General features: G+C 39.5%; 2 protein-coding genes across 5 annotated transcripts in view; one reads left to right on the forward strand and one right to left on the reverse strand.

Moving 5' to 3' along the window:
- Positions 1–21,865, reverse strand: part of vps26b (VPS26, retromer complex component B) — a 440,542-nt gene that overhangs the window by 41,992 nt on the left and 376,685 nt on the right. The gene's annotated exons all lie outside the window — the stretch shown is intronic.
- Positions 14,647–21,865, forward strand: part of picalmb (phosphatidylinositol binding clathrin assembly protein b) — a 25,957-nt gene continuing 18,738 nt past the window's right edge. For all 4 annotated transcript variants that reach the window (XM_037677573.1, XM_037677569.1, XM_037677570.1 and 1 more), the window contains exons 1-4: positions 14,647–15,064; positions 21,027–21,169; positions 21,244–21,319; positions 21,413–21,515. In XM_037677573.1, the coding sequence (XP_037533501.1) occupies positions 14,935–15,064; positions 21,027–21,169; positions 21,244–21,319; positions 21,413–21,515 (452 nt within the window). In that variant the 5' untranslated portion in view covers positions 14,647–14,934. The remainder of the gene's footprint in view (positions 15,065–21,026; positions 21,170–21,243; positions 21,320–21,412; positions 21,516–21,865) is intronic.

Here is a 21,865-nt window from a genome sequence, read left to right on the forward strand (position 1 = left end):
GCTAAATAGTAGATGAAATTGCAGAAAAAGCTGAAACTTGCATAAATAAGCAGAGAGGACCATAAAAAGCTGAATTTAGCAGAAAGAAGTTGGACAAAGCACTAAATGTTGTAGTTCACAGAAGGAATTTGAAATGAGCACAAAACCGTAGAAAAATTACTAAAATTAGCTGAAAGTAGCTGAAAATAAGTTTAAATTTGCACAAGAAACTGAGAGAAGCTGAAGCAGAACAAAATGTGAAAGGAGCAGTAAAGGATTGTAAACAGGTCTAAATATTGGAAGGATGTAAAATGAGCTCATCATTTTCTATGAGAAAGAAAATGCCAGAAAAGGCTAAATATTTCAAAAAGCTAAAGTTGCACCAATACCAAAAGTCATAGCAGGATTGTCCTGAAAGAGCTGAACGTTTATGATTTGTTGAAAAAGCACAAAAATTGTGGAATGAGAAGAAAAACGGATCACAATAGTGTGAATGCTTCTATTAGCTTTTGGAGACGACCCAGTTTAAGATCGTCGCCTCAGCTAACTGACCTGAACCAAAACAAAAATGGCTGTAACTCAGAAATCAGATGTGGTAGTAGCTGAGAGTCATTGTCAACACTTACTCCAAGTGCGAACAAAAGGTTTGATCAAAATAACTGCGGTCTGTCTAAACTTTCTGAGTAAAGACCAACTTTCCTTGAGCTTTTCTTCACCACTTCTTCCTGGATAACAAGGGTAAAAAAAAAAACAGTTTCATTGACTTTGTTGTGTTTCTTTTTCTTCATAATCCAAAGAAGAGATCAGTATTTTTGGATCTCTCTCTGAGGAAGGCTGTGGTTCTTGTGCTTATGTTTTCTCTCTGGCAGTAATCTGGCAGATACAGTTAACACAGCGTGGCACAAAGACAGTGTCTGCACAAACAAACGTGTTTTCATAACACGGGTAGACATCGAGACTCCAGGGAAGGTCACTCCACGTCAGCTGCGGAGCGCTGCGACGCTCAAAGAATCAGAACATGAGAGTCGTGACACTTCAGCCAGTTCAGTAACTCCAAACTAAATCATCTCCATCTTCTACCTCTTATCTGTGCTTGGGTGAGGCAGCGGGTCCAGGAGAGACCTCCTGGTCCAGAGACACTCTCCAGCTCCTCCTGGGGGACCCCGAGGTGTCAGGCCAGAGAAGATACACAGTCCCTTCAGGGAGTTCTGGTTCTGCCACAGGGCCTCTTTCCAGCACCTGGAAATCCTTCAAAGGGAGATGCCCAAACCACCTCAGCTGACTACTTTAGATGAGAAGGAGCAGCAGCTCTACTCCAAGCTCCCCTCGGCTGAAGGAGCTCTTCAACCTGTCTCTAAGGCTGAGCCCGGCCTCCCAACGATAGAAGCTCATTCAAACCGCTTGTATCCACGATCTCGTTCTTTCATGATCCAAACCTCACGGAAGAGGAGCGCCCTCCTCACTGAGGACAAGGCCCTAATCTGTGTATTCATCTCCTGCTCCATCCTACCATCACTCGTGAACAAGACGCCCAGATACTCAAACTCCTCCACCTGAGGCAAAGACCCCCCCCCCCCCCACCAGAAGGGGGAGCTCCATCCTTCCATCCACCCACAGTCCTTACTCAGGACTATTTAGCCAGTGTCTACCAAAAACACCAAGTGCAGATGTTGCTGCAGGGCATCCCAAGGTCACATGACCTTAGGACAGGACGGAGTCACGTTTGTTGCCCGCCGGCTAGCTTAGCGTTAAGTTGCTGCCGGTTTTTATCAACGTCAATAGCATTTTTGCTAGCACGTTTGCATTATGCTTCGCAGTACATCGATGCCAACGGTTGTTGATAGGTGGGGCGCTTGGTTCTGTTGGCAGGGCGGGGCGCCCCAATTGTATAATGTATAATGGTAGGGAAAACACTGGTGTTTCACCTTTCCCACCCACACTTTCAGGTTATCTATCTGGGGAGTCGAACCAGCGACCTTTCGATCACAGGCCCACCTTCTCTTGCCTCTGCACCACCACTCCCCCCATTTCCCCATTGTACAGATGTTGAGCTAAAATTTGAGGTGGTAGCTGAGAGTCATTCACAACACACACTCTGAGCGTAACATAGCATTATTTTTAAAGTTTACACCAAAACAGCTACAACTCTGTCCTTTCTCAACAAAGTAACTAGTTTTTCAAGGAATATGCTTTTGATTTGGTCTATTGTCTGATTGTGTCTCTGTCAGCTTCTGGACTGGCGCTTGTCTTTATTTTTATTATTGGTACAAAAGAAATATCCCTGACAATGAGAGAGCAGGAGTCTAATCCCTGATGAGTGTCCGCGTTTATTAAATATTCTTGTTGCAACAAAATAAAATGTAGAACTGGATTTTGGAGCAAATGACAGCAGACCCGCAGTTCGAAGGTTGAAAATGTCTCAGTAACACACGTCACAACTCAACATTCTTATTACTTCATTAGATTCTTGTTGTTTTGTTTCATTTTTTTTTTCTTTTCTGCAACTAAATGAAAAATGTGGTTGTTGTGAACTAAACACCAGACTGATAAGATTCTACAAAATCTAGATGACATAAATAAAATCTATTCGCTTTAGAGATAAGACTGAAGTCGTTTAAAGTTAAATAGGACGATGTAATCAGACTGAAGTCAACAAATACAGTTCAGAGTGACGTAATTAGTCAAAGCATGAGGTTGAATCATCTGTTTTCAGGGGTCTCCACAGCGAGTCATCGTCCTCCTCTCACTCTGTCCTCACTCCAACTACCTCCATGTCCTCTCTAACTGCATCCATATGTCTCCTCTTTGTCTTTTTCCTGGCAGCTGCATTTCTAACATCTTCTACCAATATATCCACTGTCCTTCTGGACATGTCCAAACCATCTCAGTCTGGCCTCTCTAACTTTATCAGTGTTACTAATTAACTTAACAAAGTTACTAGCAAGCAAGTTAGCTAAGCAAGACAGTACTAGTGGAAAAATGTACTAGCTAAAACATAAAAGTGGGCAGCACGGTGGCACAGTTGGTAGAGCTGCCACCTCTCACTGAGCAGGTCGCCAGATTCAAATTCCAGCCCAGGGGCCTTTCTGGGTGGAGTTTGCATGTTCTCTCCGTGCATGTGTGGGTTTTCTCCGTGTACTCCGGTTTCCTCCCACAGACTAAAAACATGCATGTTAGACTGATTGGTAACTCTAAATTGTCCCTAGGTGTGAGTGAGAGAGTGAATGGTTGTCTCTATGTGTCCCTGTGATGGACACAGGAGACCTGTCCAGGGTGTCCCCCGCCTCTCGCACAGTGATGGCTGGATGTGGGCACCAGTGACCCCCGAGACCCTCAAAGGAATTAAGCATGTAAAGATAATGGATGGATAAAACATAATAGTGTTACTGACTAACAAGTTACAAGCTAACAAACCACTAGCTGTAAGTTACTTGCTAACTTATAACAAATTTACTAGCTAGCAAGTTACAAGCTAAACAAGGTTAGCTAGTAATAACTAGCTAATGCATAACAATAAATAATAATAATAATAATAATAATAATAATAATAATAATAATAATAATAGAAGCTCTCGACCTTGACCTCTCTAAGTGACTTCAAGAATCTGTTGGACCCCTGGGAAGGCCCAATGCAGACATGTTCCTGTTTTTAGTTTTCTACATTCGTCTTATAATGTAGCTGTTTTTGTTACTGTTTTAGCCATCTTATTTTAATTTGTAAAAAAAAAAAAAAATCTGTACACCTCTTTTAAAACTGTCTATTGTTGTTGCTGTTGTCCATTGTTGTCATCATTCTTTGATGAAATCAGGTCTCCCTTGTAAATGAGTCCTCAAGGCTCAGTGGGATTAACCTGTCTAAATAAAGGTTGAATGAAAAAAGTTATTAGCTAACAAGCTACTAGCTAGTATTTATTTATTTATGTATTTGTTTCTTGTTTTTTAACTGTTCCCTCTTCGGGGCTCTCCACAGTGAGTCATCCTGAGCCATATATGAGTCATATATCTCCTCCCCCATGTCACGTCGTCAGTGCAGCTACAGCGTGCGCTCGCTCAAGACATCATTACCCGCAGTGTACCCTCAGTGCAGACTGAATTCGTCACAAAGGCCTTGTCTTTACCCAGCTCCTGTATTCTGGAGCACCTTGCAAAAAGATCCGAAGCTGTCGACTTCGACCTCTCTAAGGGATTTTAATCAACTGTTAAGTTCAATGCAAAAATCAGTGCAGACGTTCCTGTTTTTAGTATTTTACTTTGTTTCATAAAGTAGCTTGTTTTTATTTTGTTTTATATCACTACTTTTATTTAATTTTCATTGTATGTGCTTTTTATGACTGTTTATTGTTGTGTGTACCTCAGGTCTCTCTTGTAAATGAGTCCTCATGACTCATTGAGACTAACTATTATAAATAAAGGTTGAATGAATGTTCCTCCTCCATCTCGCTCTGTCCTCTTCATCCTCTGTTCTCACTCCATCTACCTCCATGTCCTCTCTAACTTCATCCATATTTCTCCTCTTTGTCTTTTTCCTGGCAGCGGCATTTCTAACATCCTTCTACCAATATACCCACTGTCCCTCCTCTGGACATGTCTGCACCATCCCAGTTTGGACTCTTAACCGTATCTCCCAGTTGTCCAACATATAGCTGATGTTGAACAGTGTTGTGTGGATGCGAATACTCTGGATTTGCTACAAACAGAAACCAAATAGCTCTGATGTGGATGGAGGGGAGAGACAGAGGGAGCAGTGTAGCGGTCGGCTCCTCCAACCCGAGGGAAGATGTGAGCTGCATCTGCAAATGATGCCGCAAGTCAGTCGTCCTTTGAGAAGGAGGATGGGTGACAAGTTACCGAGGAAGGAGGATTTTGTCCCCCACCCCCCTCTTTAATGTGGAGGTTCCACATTTACCTCTTCATAATGATGACAGTCCGCTAAAGACAGTACCGTTTGTGTGTTTTATTAAGGAACTAGCCCGGATTTCTAAAAGTACAATATCATGACAGAAGAGGTTTTTAGAGCTGAACCTGGTTCAGTAAAGGTTTAGCTTTTATATTTGAATTATTTATTTTTTTTAAGTTTTTTAATAATTGTATACATCATAAGCACACTCAACAAATTATAGGTATGCTGCTAGACTTTCAAAAAGGTATCTTACTATTTCATACTATATGCAGTCTTTTCTAACCGGAATACAGCTGTTAATGTCAAAGAGCCATCATTTGATGAAGAGATGAGAGTAAGATTTTCATGTGACTATTATACATTTTTTTGCTACTAAAAGTCCAGAGAGACTCCCACTTCTCTCTGGATCTGTGTAGACCCATTCATGGAGTATTAATCAGCAGGAAAGAGTACTTAAAAAAATACACGTGTGTATTTGCTTCATAAATTAGTTTCCCCACATCAGTTAAAACCGGTGGACTCATTTCAGAACCAAGGTTGGATCTAAAAAAGGATCTCAACTGAAGATAATAATAATTTAAAAAAATATTTCCCAGATTAGCTATATACAGTGCCTTGTGAAAGTATTCGGCCCCCTTGAATTTTTCAACCTTTTGCCACATTTCAGGCTTCAAACATAAAGATATAAAATGTTAATTTTTTGTGAAGAATCAACAACAAGTGGGACACAATCGTGAAGTGGAATGAAATTTATTGGATGTGTCAAACTTTTGCAACAAATAAAAAGCTGAAAAGTGGGGCGCGCAATATTATTGGGCCCCTTTACTTTCAGTGCAGCAAACTCACTCCAGAAGTTCAGTGAGGATCTATGAATGTTCCAATGTTGTCCCAAATGACTGATGATGATAAATAGAATCCACCTGTGTGTAATCAAGTCTCCGTATAAATGCACCTGCTCTGTGATAGTCTCAGGGTTCTGTTCAAAGTGCAGAGAGCATCATGAAGACCAAGGAACACACCAGCAGGTCCGAGATACTGTTGTGGAGAAGTTTAAAGTCGGGTTTGGAAACAAAAAGATTTCCCAAGCTTTAAACATCCCAACGAGCACTGTGCAAGCAATCATATTGAAATGGAAGGAGTATCAGACCACTGCAAATCTACCAAGACCCGGCCGTCCCTCTAAACTTTCATCTGGAACAAGGAGAAGACTGATCAGAGATGCAGCCAAGAGGCCCATGATCACTCTGGATGAACTGCAGAGATCTACAGCTGAGGTGGGAGAGTCTGTCCATAGGACAACAATCAGTCGTACACTGCACAAATCTGGCCTTTATGGAAGAGTGGCAAGAAGAAAGCCATTTCTCAAAGATATCCATAAAAAAGTGTTGTTTAAAGTTTACCACAAGCACCTGGGAGACACCAAATATGTGGAAGAAGATGCTCTGGTCACATGAAACCAAAATCCAACTGTTTGGCCACAATGCAAAACAATATGTTTGGCGTAAAAGCAACACAGCTCATCATCCTGAACACATCATCTCTGGACGGGTTCTTTGTGTTGACATGTTTCGTCTTTCATCCAAAAGACTTCATCAGTCCGAAGAGTCACAACAAGTAGCACTCAGTTAGTGGACCAACCAGTTCAATGGTGATAAGATGGTTTCTGGAATATATATATATATATATATATATATATATATATATATATATATATATATAAATCTATATATATATATATATATATATATATATATATACATACAGTGATCCCCATCTATCGCTGGGGTTACATTCCAGAGTGGTGAAAATTTGCAAAGTAGTTGCAGTATTTTTATTTTATTATTTCCATGTAAAATAAGGCTTTATAAACCTTTCCTACACTCTTAGAAACCTTTCCCACTTTCTTATAAATATTTAATATGCACTTGACCACTTTGGCGACAGCAATGATGTTGACAATGAGATGAATGTAAAGTACTGCCCATCATGTGCAGTACACACAATATATAAAAAAAAAACAGATTTAAAAAACCCACTTCATTGTGAAATACAGTGAAGCTGCAAGAAGTGAACCGCGATATAGTGAGGGACGACTATTATTTATTATTTTTTTAAAGAAAATAAAGTGCTGTTATGGCAGTAAAACATATTACAATATAAGGGGTACACATGTGTATCTGAGCAGGGTGAAGGAACTAATAATGCTCAGCTTGTGAGTAAGGTGAAGCTGGGGACCTAAACAGACTTGGGCTGATGAGAGAAGTGGCTGCAGCTGTGACAGGTAGAATAGGAGGTGTGGATGTGTGTGGCAGGCTGGATGGAAAAATACTGACTGAGGGCGATGTGGCTGACGGCACGAAGATACACAGGGGAACAAAAACTGGGCACAAAGAGGATAAAACAATGAACCACGACACGGTAAATTAGCTATCAGCTCATCTGTTCAAAATAAACTCTGCGTCTCCAAACTCAGGGCTATTTGAAGAGATATCTACAACAGGTAACATAATAATTGTTCATAACCTCACTAGAGAACCGCACTACAAAGCTCTGAACGATGAGTTGGTTTAAGCGACAACGTTCTGTCATTCAGAAAACACAGATGTGTCCTGATGTTTTTGAAAACAATGCAGAGATATAATGCAGCACAGTTTTGTATATGACGGACAAGACGTCCTCCATAAATAAAGTCCTAAAACACGTGTGTGAAACACAGGGGCCAAATCTGTCCCTCTTTAGCATTTTATCTACACCCTCAACATGATATTTTAAATGTTAAATGTTTTTGTTGCTTCTCATTTTGCTTTATAAACGTCTAAATCCTTCTTTAGTGCGGACTTCTCATGTTGGCTAACTTTGAAGCTTTTTTGAAGACAAAGTTCTAATGTTTCAGAACATTTTGATTCTGTAGTGGAAAGAGCAACAAAGAACATCAGATAAGACAGACCAAACTCTTGTTGAGGAACCTGAAAGCAGGAAAAGATGTCATGTATTGGACTTGAGTGTTAAATAAATTGTACCATGCCTTGGACCAAGATTTCAGTCATGGCCTCCTTTTGTAAATGAGTTTGGCACCTGTCCTAAAGAATCCAGATTTTCACACAACAGTTTATTTTCAGGTGCTGGATGTGTAAAACATGGGAGCCGCTCATCAAAGTCGTCTGGATTTAGTTGTTTTGTTCCACTCCACAGTCACCACAAAGTCTGCCCCCATTAAACGCCCATCTTGTCCTACAATTTCACCTTAAACCAACTGTCATGGAAAATAAATCTCTGCTGGAATGTAAGCAGAGGTCAAACTACAGATAAGGTTCTAGTTTCAGATAACTTCTGTTCTGCACAGCTGTCTTGTGGCGGCGGCCTCCTTCTTATCAAAGTGATTGCAGAATGTCTTTTTGGGATTTAAATTTGGCATTTCTAGAATCACTTTATTTTCCAGATGAGTGATACTCTATATTCTTTTCTCCTTTATCCACAAGAAATCTCAGTCTAACTTTACCAAACAAACAGTTGCTGTTGCCTCCAGAATTTTTAATTGGGGTGGCCATCGAAAATCCTGGGGTGGCACACCAGGGCTTAATTTGTAAACTGATCAATTCCGGAATGCAAATGGCAAGCGGACCATCTGGGTGGGTGTGCAGGGGACGTGCATGCTCACAAGAGAAGAAACTGAAAAGTTGTTCAATAACATAAAATATATTTTGTTGGCCAATAATAGAGTCCTAACATTTATTAAACACTAATTCTGTATTTACAAAGAAACAAACATCAAAATTGTTCTTTGACAGACTCATCGATAAAACAAAAAAATTTGCCAACGCAAAAGAGGAAAAGAGGGGGCAGGTATCACTCTCGCTTTGAGTTTATACTCTGTCACATGTGTGCTGTGGGTGACAAGCGTCCAGAGCATCATAAAAACAGTAGAGGAGACGTCGGAGTTATTTATTTATCGTCTCAGCAGCAGAGGGGAGCGGCACGGTTCAAACATGGCTCCCAAAATGACAAGGCAGACATATTTGTTCCTAACTTTATTATTAGCAAGTCTGTGAGTTGCCAGATCCAAGCAAACAGTTTCTGGAACGTACCCTGTCAAAAAAGGCGTTCCTGGATTTTGTTCTGGCAGGATCCGGTTCAAATTAAGCCATGTGGCACACTAAAACCAAAAGCCAGAACAAAATTTCAAGAGATTTGTGAATTCATACTGTATATATGTTATTCAATGACAGCAATACTTTGATGAGGGAATCACCTTCTGCTATGCCTCAAATTTTCCCCTGGGATTAAGAAAGTATATATCTATCTATTTAAATAAAATAAAAATATATATATCTATCTTTTGAGACACAGCTTCCAGATGTTGAGGACAGTGGTTTTAAACCGACTGTCCTTATTCAGGAGGACGAGATTTTAGATATACTTTTTTATTTTTAAATGTTATGTATATTTTTGTATTTTTAATGCCTAACTGATAAAAAATAAAATAAAATAAAATAAACAAAACAAAGGAAATTAAAAGCAAAAGCTCAGGACAAGATAAAACTGTGAAGTCAAAGGGGAACCAGTGGCAGGGGCCACCAACTTTTTAGAGGTGGCCATTGCCCTCCTTGGCCCCCCCATGGTGGCGCCCCTGGGGGGAAAAGCATTCAAATATGTAACATTCAAACACTGAAAGGCTTATAAAATTCGTCTGTTGAACGGTGAGATGGTTAATGACAGATTTCTTAAAGCGTTCTTTATTGTCTGTGCGACGTGTCGTGGAGGGGCTGGAGCAGGTTCTTAATGAAAGAGAGACGTTTGTTCACACACTTCCTCTCGTTCGCTTAATCAAAGGTCTCTGGGTTTAGAACCACAGATGGACCCAGAGTTCTGAATGAGTTTATTGATCCTGCTGCCATCTCTGGCACCGAAGCAGCTCCTCCAACCCCCCCCCCCCCCCCACACACACAGCACAGTAGATGCCACCTGCCGCCACAGTAAAGAGGGTCTTCACTAAAAATGTTTGCACCAAGAAGCATAAGCACTTTGGCTATTTATGTCAGATCTTTAGTTTTACTAAACTAACATGTTACCTGATTCTGCTTTCAGTTCAGTTTGGCCCAGTAAAAACTGCCAAAATATGCAGTGGGGAAACTTGTAGTATACTATACCAGTTTCTTTATAAAGCACTTAAAAACATCAACAAGGTCAACCAAAGTGTTGTACAGCAGAAACAAAACAAGCAAAGGACATAGCAAAAAATACATAGATCCACAGAGGTAAAGATAAGAAAAGACTAACATTATAAAATACAGACAAGATAAACTCAACTTACTAAGTGTCAAAAGCCAGGGAATAAAAATGTGTTTTTAAACGAGACTTAAAAACAGTGAGAGAAGGAGAATACCTGACATGCAGTGGTGAGTCATTCCACAGTTTTGAACCTGCAACAGAGAAAGCCCTGTCACCTCTGAGCTTAAAATGAGTGCCCGGAACCAATAAAAGCATCTGGTCTGCTGACCTCAGAGAGCGATGTGGGACATATGGCTGCAGCAGATCAGCAAGATAGGATCGATAAATGGCCTGTACTCATATAGCACTTTTCTGTCTTATCAAGATACTCAAAGCGCTTTACACTACAATCTGTGTCCTCATTTACCCATTCATACAGCACTCTACTATAGCTATACAAAGAATAATCAGTGCTTTATCACATTCATACACCGATGGGACACACATCAGTGGCAATGAAGTGTTCAGTGTCTTGACCAGGGACACTTCGGCATGTGATTGCTGGTGGAATTGAACCCCCAACTCTTGCATTGGAGGACGACTGCTCTAACCACAGCCGCCCTGTTCAGAGATTTAAAAACACAGAAGGATTTTTAAATGAATTCAAAAATGAACCGGGAGCCAGTGCAGGGAGGTCAGAACTGGAATAAATTGATCTCTTTTGCCTGTTCCAGTAAAAAATTGGGCTGCAGCATTTTGAACCATCTTAGTTCATATCTTAGATCTTATTACTGTTTTTCTTTTACAATGTATACTTTGTTGGATGTAACTGGGACCCTATGTACACAATTTATTTCCACCACATGTGGTATGAATGACAAATAAAGAAACTCTGACTCTGACTCACTTAATATCTTTCCTTATCTTGAATCAAAATGACTTATGGGACATTTTGGGGAATTGCTTTCAGCTATTTTTCACAAAATTTTAGCTTAATGTGCCTGAAAATGACTTAAATTTGTCCATTTTTAGAAGCTAATAATAATTTATTTGGTTTTAAATGTAAACACAGCACAGATCATCATGTGTGTCTTGAAAAAAAGTTGCAAGTAAATACACAAAAGACAGAATACAGCAGTTATGTGTCTTCTGAACACATCCATTGTCTCTGAATGAAGTAAATAGTAAACTTATGTTTATTAAATTGCAAGTGAGAGAGAGGACATTTTATCTGATAAAGATTTTAAGCTAATAACAAACACAAGGTAAAAAAAAATATTCTCATAAGCTTTAAAGTGAGGTTCTGTGGAAAGACTGAATAATTAATAATTTACCTTCTGTTAATAGGTCTTTAAAACACCTATGTTTGAAGAAATAAAGTTTTGTTTTGAACTTACAAGCTAATAGCTAGCTGAGCGGTGTCAAGACGGAAGTGGATGTCTGTCATCTTAGAAGAACTCCAGGCTAAAAAAAAAAAACCCATCATAGCAGTTCATGTGAATATCATCTAAACTTACTCTTTGCTGCCAATTTCACATGACATGATAGTTTCGTTGAATTATTTGGGTATTTACAAGCACAAATAACAGCATTATGTCTAGCTGTAGCATCTGTTACACCTAAGGGCAATTTTAGCAATAATATATTACTTTTATCAAAATAACAGCATAATGCAAAACTCAGAACAATGCAAAGATTTTTAAAATAGCACTATAAGGCTGCGTCTAACAATGACAACACTAAACGGCACAAAATAGTGTCCCTTGGCGAGTACTCCCAGAATTCATCAGGACAACAAAGCAGACACAGTGGCAGGGACATTGTACCAGAACAGTTGCCTCCATGTCCAGTACTTGTTTTTGATGCACCTGTTGTTAGTTTCTCATCAGCTGTGATATTAGCTAAAGAGCACGGCGTATGGACAAAGAGGTAAATGTGCTTTTGTATGATGCCTTTTATTTAGCTTGTTGCTGTTTCCTTAACCAAATGACATCCATGTTACTATGCAAATGTACAAGTGCGGAGCATATATAAGCCGTGTTTATGTAGACGGCGCCAAGGCTGATGAACGTATCAGTCTGCTGGGAGTTCAGTAACTTTTGGACTGGCTCGAGGCGCTGATCAGGTGAAGTGAAACATTCAGCACCCTCACCACTATTGGTTCAGCACGCATATTTGCACAGTAACTCGGATGTTGTTCGGCTGATTAAACAATGATAAACTAAGCAAACAATGTCATGCAAAAATTTAATGATTTATTATTGGATAACGTAGCAATCATTCATACCACAATTATTATTAATTTTTTTTATAAAGAGTTATTTTATAAGCCTGAAAATAGATAAAAGTCAGGCCCTCATTTGGCTAGCCATTATCCTAGCTGGATGAAAACTTTTACCTCTTTTTCCATAGTTCGAGCTTTGTGTCTGACGTCACGGCTGGTTGAGGTACTACCAGTAAATATCCATTCATCCATCCATTATCTTTTACCCGCTTCTTCCATTTTGGGTCACGGGGGTCACCGGTGCCCATGTTCAGCATTCACTGTGCGAGGGACGGGGTACACCCTGAACAGGTCGCAAGTCCATCACATACCAGTAAATACTGGTAACTATTTGGCAGAACATCACCTCAAAATTCACAATAAAAATAAATCAATACCAGTACACATTGGGGCTCAGTACTGCTTGAAATATCCATTAGCTTGTCAATCCAGTCAGAATAAAACTTTGTTTATACTGAGGTCATTCAAAAAGCTGAGATATTTTGTTGTTCATAACTTTTCTTTTTAATGCATATTGAAACACTGGACCAAGTGTTTGTATGTAAAATGGCTCTGAATGGGTTAAATGACATTCATCTGATATATTTTAGTTTGTTCATGTTAAAAATAAACTTAAAAAGACATTAAGAATTTTCTGATTTATAGTCATGGAGCTCCTCAGGGTTTAGTGCTTGGACCATTACACTTATTTTCATTAGCCACGGGATAAACTTTAACGATATGCTGATGATACTCAGTTATATTTATACATGAAGCTTGATGAATCCAATCAGTTCAATCAATGGAGACATTATTTACATGAACGCTCCTACAAGCACCTTGCAGATGTTGGATGCTGTCTATCACGGTGCACTAATATCACTGGCTGTAACTACCATACCCATCACTGCACCCTGTATTCACTGGTTAACTGGACATCATTAACTTGACACAGACTCTCTCACTGGTACATTTTCATCTTTAAATCACTTCTTGATCTGTTGCCTTCATACATCTCCTCCTACATGTCTCTGCGTGACTGCAACAGCGTGCGCTTTTAGGACATTATTACCTGCAGTGTTCCCTCAGTGTGGACTGAACTAGGCAAGAGTCTTCTCCTACTCCGCTCCTGTTTTCTGGAATATCTTGCAAAACGATCTGAAGCTCTCGACCTTGACCTCTCTAAGTGGCTTCAAACATCTGATAAGTTCATGGGAAAAACCAACGCAGACATGTTCCTGTTTTTAGTATTTTATATCGCTTTACAATGTAGCTGTTTTTGTTTTGTAATATAATTTTCTTTCTTTTATTTTTCCCAATTTATATTTCATTCATTCAACTTTTATTTAGACAGGTAAATCCCATTGAGCCTCTATGCTTTCTTTGATGATTGTCTACAGTTGTCTTTGTTGTCCACTGTTGTCATCACTCTTTGTTAGAATCAGGTCTCTCTTGTAAATGGGTCCCCAAGGCTCAATGGGATTAACCTTTATAAATAAAGGTTGAATGAATGAACTCTAGCAATAGGGTGAGAACAGTTATCAGGGAGAGACTCTGAGTAGAGTATCTCTTCCACATCGTGAGGAGCCAGTTGAGGTGATTTGTGCATCTGGTAAGGATGACCCCCTGAATACCTCGGGAAGGTTTTCTTGGCATGTCCAACTGGGAAGTTACCGTGTGGAAGACCCAGGACACGCTGGAGAGACCAGTCACTCGGCTGGCCTGGGAACACCTTGGTTTCTTCCTGGAAGAACAATACGTGGTGGCTGTAGAAAGAGATGGGGCCTCCCAGACTGGAACCAGCAGCAGATTATGGTGGATGGATGGGAGGAATTTTGTCCTTGTCATTTTTTTTTTAGTCTTTACTTCATTTAACTTTGTTTACGTTTAATCATATGGACCAGTGTGTCTGAAATGAAGGTAAATGTTTGTTTCATTCATTTGCTCAGACCTGTTGTGGTCTGGTTTCACAGTCCATCCTCCCATCCAGACCTCCACTGATTCTGCTGGAGACACTTTTTTTTTTCCTCCTCTAACAGACCCGCCATTTCCCCCCTCGTCGCTGGTTTTTCTTTCTTCCTCTGAAGCCGGAGCAGCAGTGGCAGCAGGAGGAGGAGGAGGAGGAGGAGGAGGAGAAAGAGGAGGAACCGCGGCGGAGGAGGAGGCAGGGATCCGGCGATCCACAACGGGATGAGAGCGAGACCGATACCCGGCTTGGATGAGTCAGCGAACGGGCCTTTTATTTTAAATTTTATTTTTTAATGACCATCACTGAAATCTGAATGAACTCGGACGGAATCAGGAGGAGAAACGATCCGATATAATTATCTGATAATTTTCCTCCAGATCCGCTCCCCTTTATATTCCGCCCTCCTCTGGTCCACGGCTGCCATAGCCTAGTTTTGATTTTCATTTCCACCGAGCGAGGTGGGGAAAGAGAGCGAGGAAGGGGGGCTCGGAGAGGCTTCGGAAGAACTGGACTTTCTCCCTTAATAGGAAAACTAATCAAATACCGGTTAAAAGCCCTGCTATCGGCTCGAAGCCTCGCATTTGAACGCCTCTTGTTGCGGTGAGCGAAGCGAAGATGTCGGGACAGAGCATTACGGACAGGATAACTGCAGCCCAGCACAGTGTAACGGGATCCGCCGTGTCCAAAACAGTATGCAAGGCCACCACGCACGAAATAATGGGTCCGAAAAAGAAACACTTGGATTGTAAGTATTATATACGTTTATTTTAAACTACTCGTTGGTGCTAAAGTTAAACCACGTCGTTGTCCAGTGGAACACCGCGCTAACAGAGTTATGGCGATGGTGGAGCCGGAAGGCCTCAAAGCCTTTAGCGGCGGCTACATGCTAACATGCTAACGTCGGTGAGATTGCACGGTTTTCACGGCGGTGGCTACATGCTAACGTCGGTGAATACCGTTTTCACGGCGACGACGGGCTTTGTTGGCACACTACTGTTTGGTTATTGGGTTTAATTTTAAACGGCAACAGTATTTGTTTATTTGTAGTGAAAAGTTTAATCTGTTTCTACGTCGTTAGCTGTCAAATTAGCGCGTCGTGCTAACCGCTATTCTGATTCATAGCTTGTTTTGTAGCCTACCCTAGTAATACATATGTGCTTGAAAACCAGTTAATATTCGTCACTGTGGGCTCCAAATCGTTCACTGACCGTAAAATCTACGTTTTTCAGTTTGTACAGAAGTAATGGAGTAATGTGAAACCAGCTGTTTTTTATGCTTCAGATTGACGTGACTCTGTAAGGGCAAAGATTATGGCTGAGGTCTGCAGAAAGTGTTTCCTTCCTCAATTTGGTCATGACTAACACAAAACAACTTGCTGCTGCAGAGCCCAGAAGTGAAGTTTTCAAACTAGCAGTCTGAGGAGTGACAGCCTGTCAGTCCTTTTCCTCATACTGTTGATTTACACTTGCAAATGCACAGTGACAGTAAAAACAACAACAACAAAAAAAACAGCCCAGCAATGATGATAAAAGTTCAGTCACGCTGTCCCTGTGTGCATTGTGCAATTTGCCAACTCATCACAGTGCTTTGTGGGTTGGAACAGTCTAAAGTGCTACTATAAGCTGTTCATAATGGTGATTGTGTTGCTTATTTTGGTGTTGGAAGTTGCAGGTTTCACGTGTTGTGCCGCTGAGGTGATGTCCACCTGTGGCGAGGAGTGAAAGTTGGCAGGGTGACGTGCCTGCAGCCTGTGGTCCGGTGTGGCTGACTCGCATACAGCATGCAGAATGTGTGAAGGATGGAGTTCTGTTTTCATTTTATGTTCACACGTTTGAGATTGGTTGGGTTAGCAGCCGAGGTTAACCCAGTGAAGGTTTAAATAGATTATCTTCTTGTTTTTTATCCTCTCAGTTGCATCTATTTTTCTTGAAATTTTGATGTAAGATTTGTCTTGTACGGTTCAGTTTTTGTTATTTAATGCCTTTTACTATATTCTTTATTGACCCAATGCCACAGGTGAAGAGCAATGTTTTTTTTCCTGTGTGTTTCTGTCCATTAGCAAAATATGTCATGAACAACTCAACAGATTTTAATGAAACCCTTAAGAAATGAATCACTGGATGTATTTCGTCAACTTAGCTTTTAGATTAACCCCTTTCAAGATGTCCACCGCAACTAACGAGCCCAAGTAAACTCAGAAATGGCTATAGCTCAGCCAGTTTTACAGGAGTTGGACCACAATTTGGTGTTTGTAGCTGAGCATGAACTTCAACACACTAAGCTTTGAGATTTTGCCTAACGTTGGTGTTAGACTTGTCTGTTAGCAAAGTGGCTTATGAAACATGGAGTTGAATAAAATGGTTTATATTTGGAAATACATTTAAAGTTTATATCCTATTTGAGTCGACCTGTTTCAAGATGGTTTCTGCAGTCAGTCGACCGTAGCAAACGCAGCATTGTCTATACATTTGTACAAATATTGAACTAAAAAGTTTGACCAAAATGGCTAACACTGGCCTTTCCCATCTTCCCAGTTTAAAATGTAAAAGGTGACTGGCAACGTGGATTCTTTCAATTAACACTAGACACTTTATTTTATGAGTAAAGTTTGTTTCAACTTAAAAGGTTTAAATTTTTTTATCTGTAGTTTAAAAGAAAACACACACATCTGAGTCTTTTCCTAAAATTCTAAAAATGTAATCGGAGAGATGAAGTAGATGGTTTCAGGTACAAGTTTAAGACGTTTTTTTTACTTGATTACAGTTTACAAACTCATTCTGAGTTTGGTGCTTGAAGCTTCGGGTTCTTCCAGTGGACAGACACGGATTAAATGTCTCGAGCTGCAGCGATGTTTTTAATGTTTGCGACACAGATGGGCATCACTGGAGAATCTGCAGACAAGACTGCATTTTATCTGATTTAAAAAAAAAAAAAAAATGACCTGAGGGGAAAAAAAAAAGTTTAATGTAGAAAAGCTAAACTTTGTGTGAATCACAACTTTGCTGAAGCTATCGGTTGTATTTTAAATAATTTTTCATTGTGGAACTCTGGTATCGGGGGAGGCATAATCAAAAATTAAATTGTATAGATCTAATTTATAGTTCTGGATAGTTTTCAAAGTAATTGCTGCAGATAACTTGAGAACAATACTAAAATATAATAGTAGAAGTCTCAGTTATTTTTCTGCAAAATGAAATTAAACCAATCTTTTAAATTGGTACAATGTTTTCTTAGTATATTTGATAAAAATAAAAAGCTGTAGGACCCTGGTAGCGCTTTATTGTGATGACGATTCAAAACGCACTAATCATACCCAGGGAGGTGTCTCGTTCAAGCAGGAGGGAAAACGATAAAACATCAGGTTTCACAAGCAGATATCACAAAAGACTTTGATTTAATGATTTGCAGGCAAACAAGTCGGTGATTAATGAGCTGTATTAAAATTGCCAATTTAAACGTTTTTCCTGCTGCTGCCAACAAAATTAAAAAGTACTCACATATTCAACAAAAGCATTAAAAACACACATGACTCGATGTTTAACCCTCCTGCTGTCCTAGGGTCAAAATGACCCCCGGGGCCATATTTAGTTGTAGGAAAGAAGTTTAATTTCAATGGAGAAACGAAGTCTGTGGGTCAGAAAAAGTGATGATGTTGAGCAGACTTTCACATGTTTGGATATTAATATGTGACCTGTCATATTGAACGGAGAATGTATTGTGAAATGGTGAGATAAAATATGAGCAAGCTATAGTGCAGTAGCTGGAAAATCTGCAATAACTGCATTTGATCAAAATATAAATGACTTCTCTATGGGTCCCTTGAATGAAATGTCTAAAAATATAATTCCATCAAATATTTTCAAGCACTTTTCTGAGCAGTATCAATAAATAACATGATTTTGAGCAGTAAAGACTTTAAATGTTTGCCCCTTTCCCATGCAAAGCGTGCTAGTGAATGATTAATTTTCAGACAAAGAAGTCTGTGTTGTTCAGTGTCCATTTCAAATGTTGTTTTACTGCTGCTGCCAACACAAATTAAACTACCCGTACTTGTATTTTCAACAGCATAAAAAACACAACTCCCTGTTAAAAACATGTTACCAAAAAAGAAGTTTAAAAGTTCCTTAAAAAAAAATAGGATTGACTGATTTTCTAGGGGTATTCCTGATCGACAAGTCGCATCTCTAGAAATGTTCTTGATCGGGATGATTCAAGTATAAAATGTAGCTTAAAAAGCCGGGAATCTAAAAAAGCACTTTAGTTTGACCCATTTTGGTTTAATCCTTGGTTCAGTGTGATGCTCACATATGTGACCTGTGCTGGCACAATGAGGAATTTTTCCAATATTGAGGTATTATTTTTAAATTGGCCGTCTCGGAACAGAAGCATCAAAATGATACAAAGTTAAATTTTTGTTAGTAGGTCGTCTGGAAATCAACTGGTTTAGTTTGAGAGAGCTGTGGTTTGAAAACTTGGCTTATATTGGTCAGGGGTGACGTCATCAGAAATCCCAGCCCTATATTTAAAAAGCTTCACAGTGACAAACATTATACGAAGGGATTTCCCAACTGGCAGAGAAAAATGGTCAGTTTCAAAAGACATATATTTTATTTACCAGGATGACTAATTCATGTCTTTATGGATTCATCTTTACTCAGTTACTGAAATGATCTATATGAAGTTTTTTGCACTGCTCATTTATGCTTGTTTTGCCAGCACATGTATATTTAGTGGCATTGTCAACGTTTTTACAAAATGATAACATTTGCAACAAAACAAGTTTTGTACGTTTATGAAAACCAAACGTTTTAGTTCTGATTTCCTGGATGGACCGGTCACGTCCACAGAACAGAAGCGGTGGTTTTGGCAGCATCACACTTTGTCACGGCCGTTACTTGAATTAATTTGGTGAATGAATTCAGTTTGAAGTCCTGAACGTGGAGGACTGCTTGGTGTTACGAGTCGACTCCAACCAGCTCGCTCCTATTGTTCCTCATCTTCCGCTCCTCTTCGTCACCGTCTTCTCGGGGCGGCTCAGTTAACTGCTGCTGCTTCTCTGGAAGGTTGTTCTGTCCTACTTAAAGCCCCCACCGTCCGCCCGCCTTTTGAAAAGTCAAATATAGGACAGAAAGGAAGGCGCACATACTCCGTCAGTCTGATCATCGCCGTGAATGGCAGGGTCATCGGCACCACTGGAGCCGGGCTGTTCCAGCCGGTACCGCTCAGCTGAGGAAGTGGGACAGAAGACGCTGCTCTGCTGAGGGACGCTGCTTTACCATCCACATTTAAAATTAATTATCAGTGGTGGGGGGTGGGGGGTGGGGGGACACCCCCAAATAAATCTAAATCTGTTGTTGGAGGGATTAGGATCCTGACTGTTTTTATAAAAACAGCAACAACATGGAGAGATGCTCCCAACCAACTAACATGTTTTAGGGTTATTCTTTTGAGCCCAACTTTTTTAAATCAAAGATTTCGATTTTCCTCGACTGAGGTGGTGCCCCAAATTTTAAAGAGTTATAAATCATAATTTAAATTCATAAAATTATAATTAATAACATATCCTCTACATATTTATTTTTCACATATTTACAAAGTCTTGTAGGCCGTTAATCATATTTTTAGTCGGTGTTTTAAAGAAATAAACGTTAAAATAATAATAAAATGTTAGTTTTCAACTTTGTTTTCGTAACTGTGTGCAAATCAAAAACTAATTGGGGGCATGAACCATTAAAAGTACATCCTTAATGTAAAATCTGCACTTGCTAAGTGCTAAGACATTATGCATTTCTTGTGCATGTTTTTATTTTTCTTTAACACGGAAGATGTAAAAATAAAAAAAGTCCAGTTTGTTGTGCTTAATTCTTCTGGTCTGCTGAGAATCTGACACTGTTCAGTTTAGCCAACGATATTGGGCAGGCCGTTAACTTTTTGTAATAAATTAAAAAGTCTAACTAAAACATTTACCTGCCAATTAATTTTTCCAAAAATGTTCTAAAAATCAAAATTATTTCATTGTATTTAAAAGCACATTAAACAATTTGCGTAGTGGTTAATAAAACGGCTGCAAAATATTATTTTATAAAATGTTATTGTTGACTCAGAGTTCCAGTTTTTTGTCCTTCACTGATGATGATTCGAACAAACTCCATAAATCTATTTTCATTTAAAAATGTTCTCGTTCTCTTGATTGTTGGGACAGAATCCGTCAGTGTTGATACTATTTTAGTGACCTAACGGAGGAGAATCACACATTTTTGTGAGGCGTAAATACATTTAAACTTTAATTTTATCTTCTGTAGTTAATGTATACTTTGTAAAAGTCTGCAGCAGCAGCTCGGTGTTCGAGTCCCGTCGGGTCAAATAAAACTCATCTTGGATTATTTGGCACTGGATGGAGTCTCTGCTGAACAGATGTGTTAGAAATGAAGCTTGAATTATACGTTTGGTTAAAAAAATCATCACAATGTGGCAGATACTTTAATATCTTAAATGAAATGTCAGTTTTTGTCTCGATACTGGAATATTCACTTTACAGTAGGATTGTATTGTATTTTTGTTGTATTCTAATCAAACCGAAGTGATGATGCGTTCACATAAATAAAAAATAAATCTCAGCAGCTGAGCGTCTTTGTACCGGAGAAGTGCCGAGCAGCTTCTTTTAAAGTTATGAATTTGAGTGAATGGTTGCATTTTTTTGTTTTCAGATCTTATCCATTGCACCAACGAGATGAACGTGAACATTCCCCAACTGGCTGATTCGCTGTTTGAGAGGACCACCAACACCAGCTGGGTGGTTGTGTTCAAGTCCCTCATCACTACACACCACCTCATGGTCTACGGCAACGAGGTGAGTCGATTGTGTTCACCTTATTGAGCTCGAACACCTTCGGTCGTATCTTTAAACCTTTACCCCTCACGCAGCGTTTTATCCAATACTTGGCCTCGAGGAATACACTTTTCAACCTCAGTAATTTTTTGGACAAGAGTGGGCTACAAGGTAAAGGTGTGATTGTGTCCGATTTCAAATACTTGAACAGGAACCATAAAAGAAACGCTAATTGTTTAATTTTCCTTCCACCTGCCGTCTCAGGCTACGACATGTCGACGTTTATCAGGCGGTATAGTCGTTACCTGAACGAGAAAGCTGTGTCGTACCGACAGGTCGCCTTCGACTTCACTAAAGTAAAACGAGGGTAAGTCTTTTTACTTTTTTTATTTTTAATCGAATGTGGTTTATTCTTTTAATTTTTATAAATAAATCATAAAATCAGGTTTTTTAAAAGCTAACAATTTGCAGAATTTTATTTTTCAATTCATCAATCGAACGTTCAGCCAGACATTGTGAGAGATTTGTATTTTTTTCTGATGAAATGTTTGACAACAAGCCAAAAGAAAGCCTTTCTAACAATCCACTTATTCCAAACTGTGGCAAAATGTCACATTTTGGACTTTTCGATGCCGAAAACCCCCAAAATGCCAGAATCAGCTACGTTCTGATTAAAGCACAGCAGAGAAGGACGTTCCTGCATTTATTAAAAATTTC

This window comes from Nematolebias whitei, chromosome 6 (assembly GCF_014905685.2).
Source record: "Nematolebias whitei isolate Nwh7 chromosome 6, NemWhi1, whole genome shotgun sequence".
NCBI classification, from domain to species: Eukaryota; Metazoa; Chordata; class Actinopteri; order Cyprinodontiformes; family Rivulidae; genus Nematolebias; species Nematolebias whitei.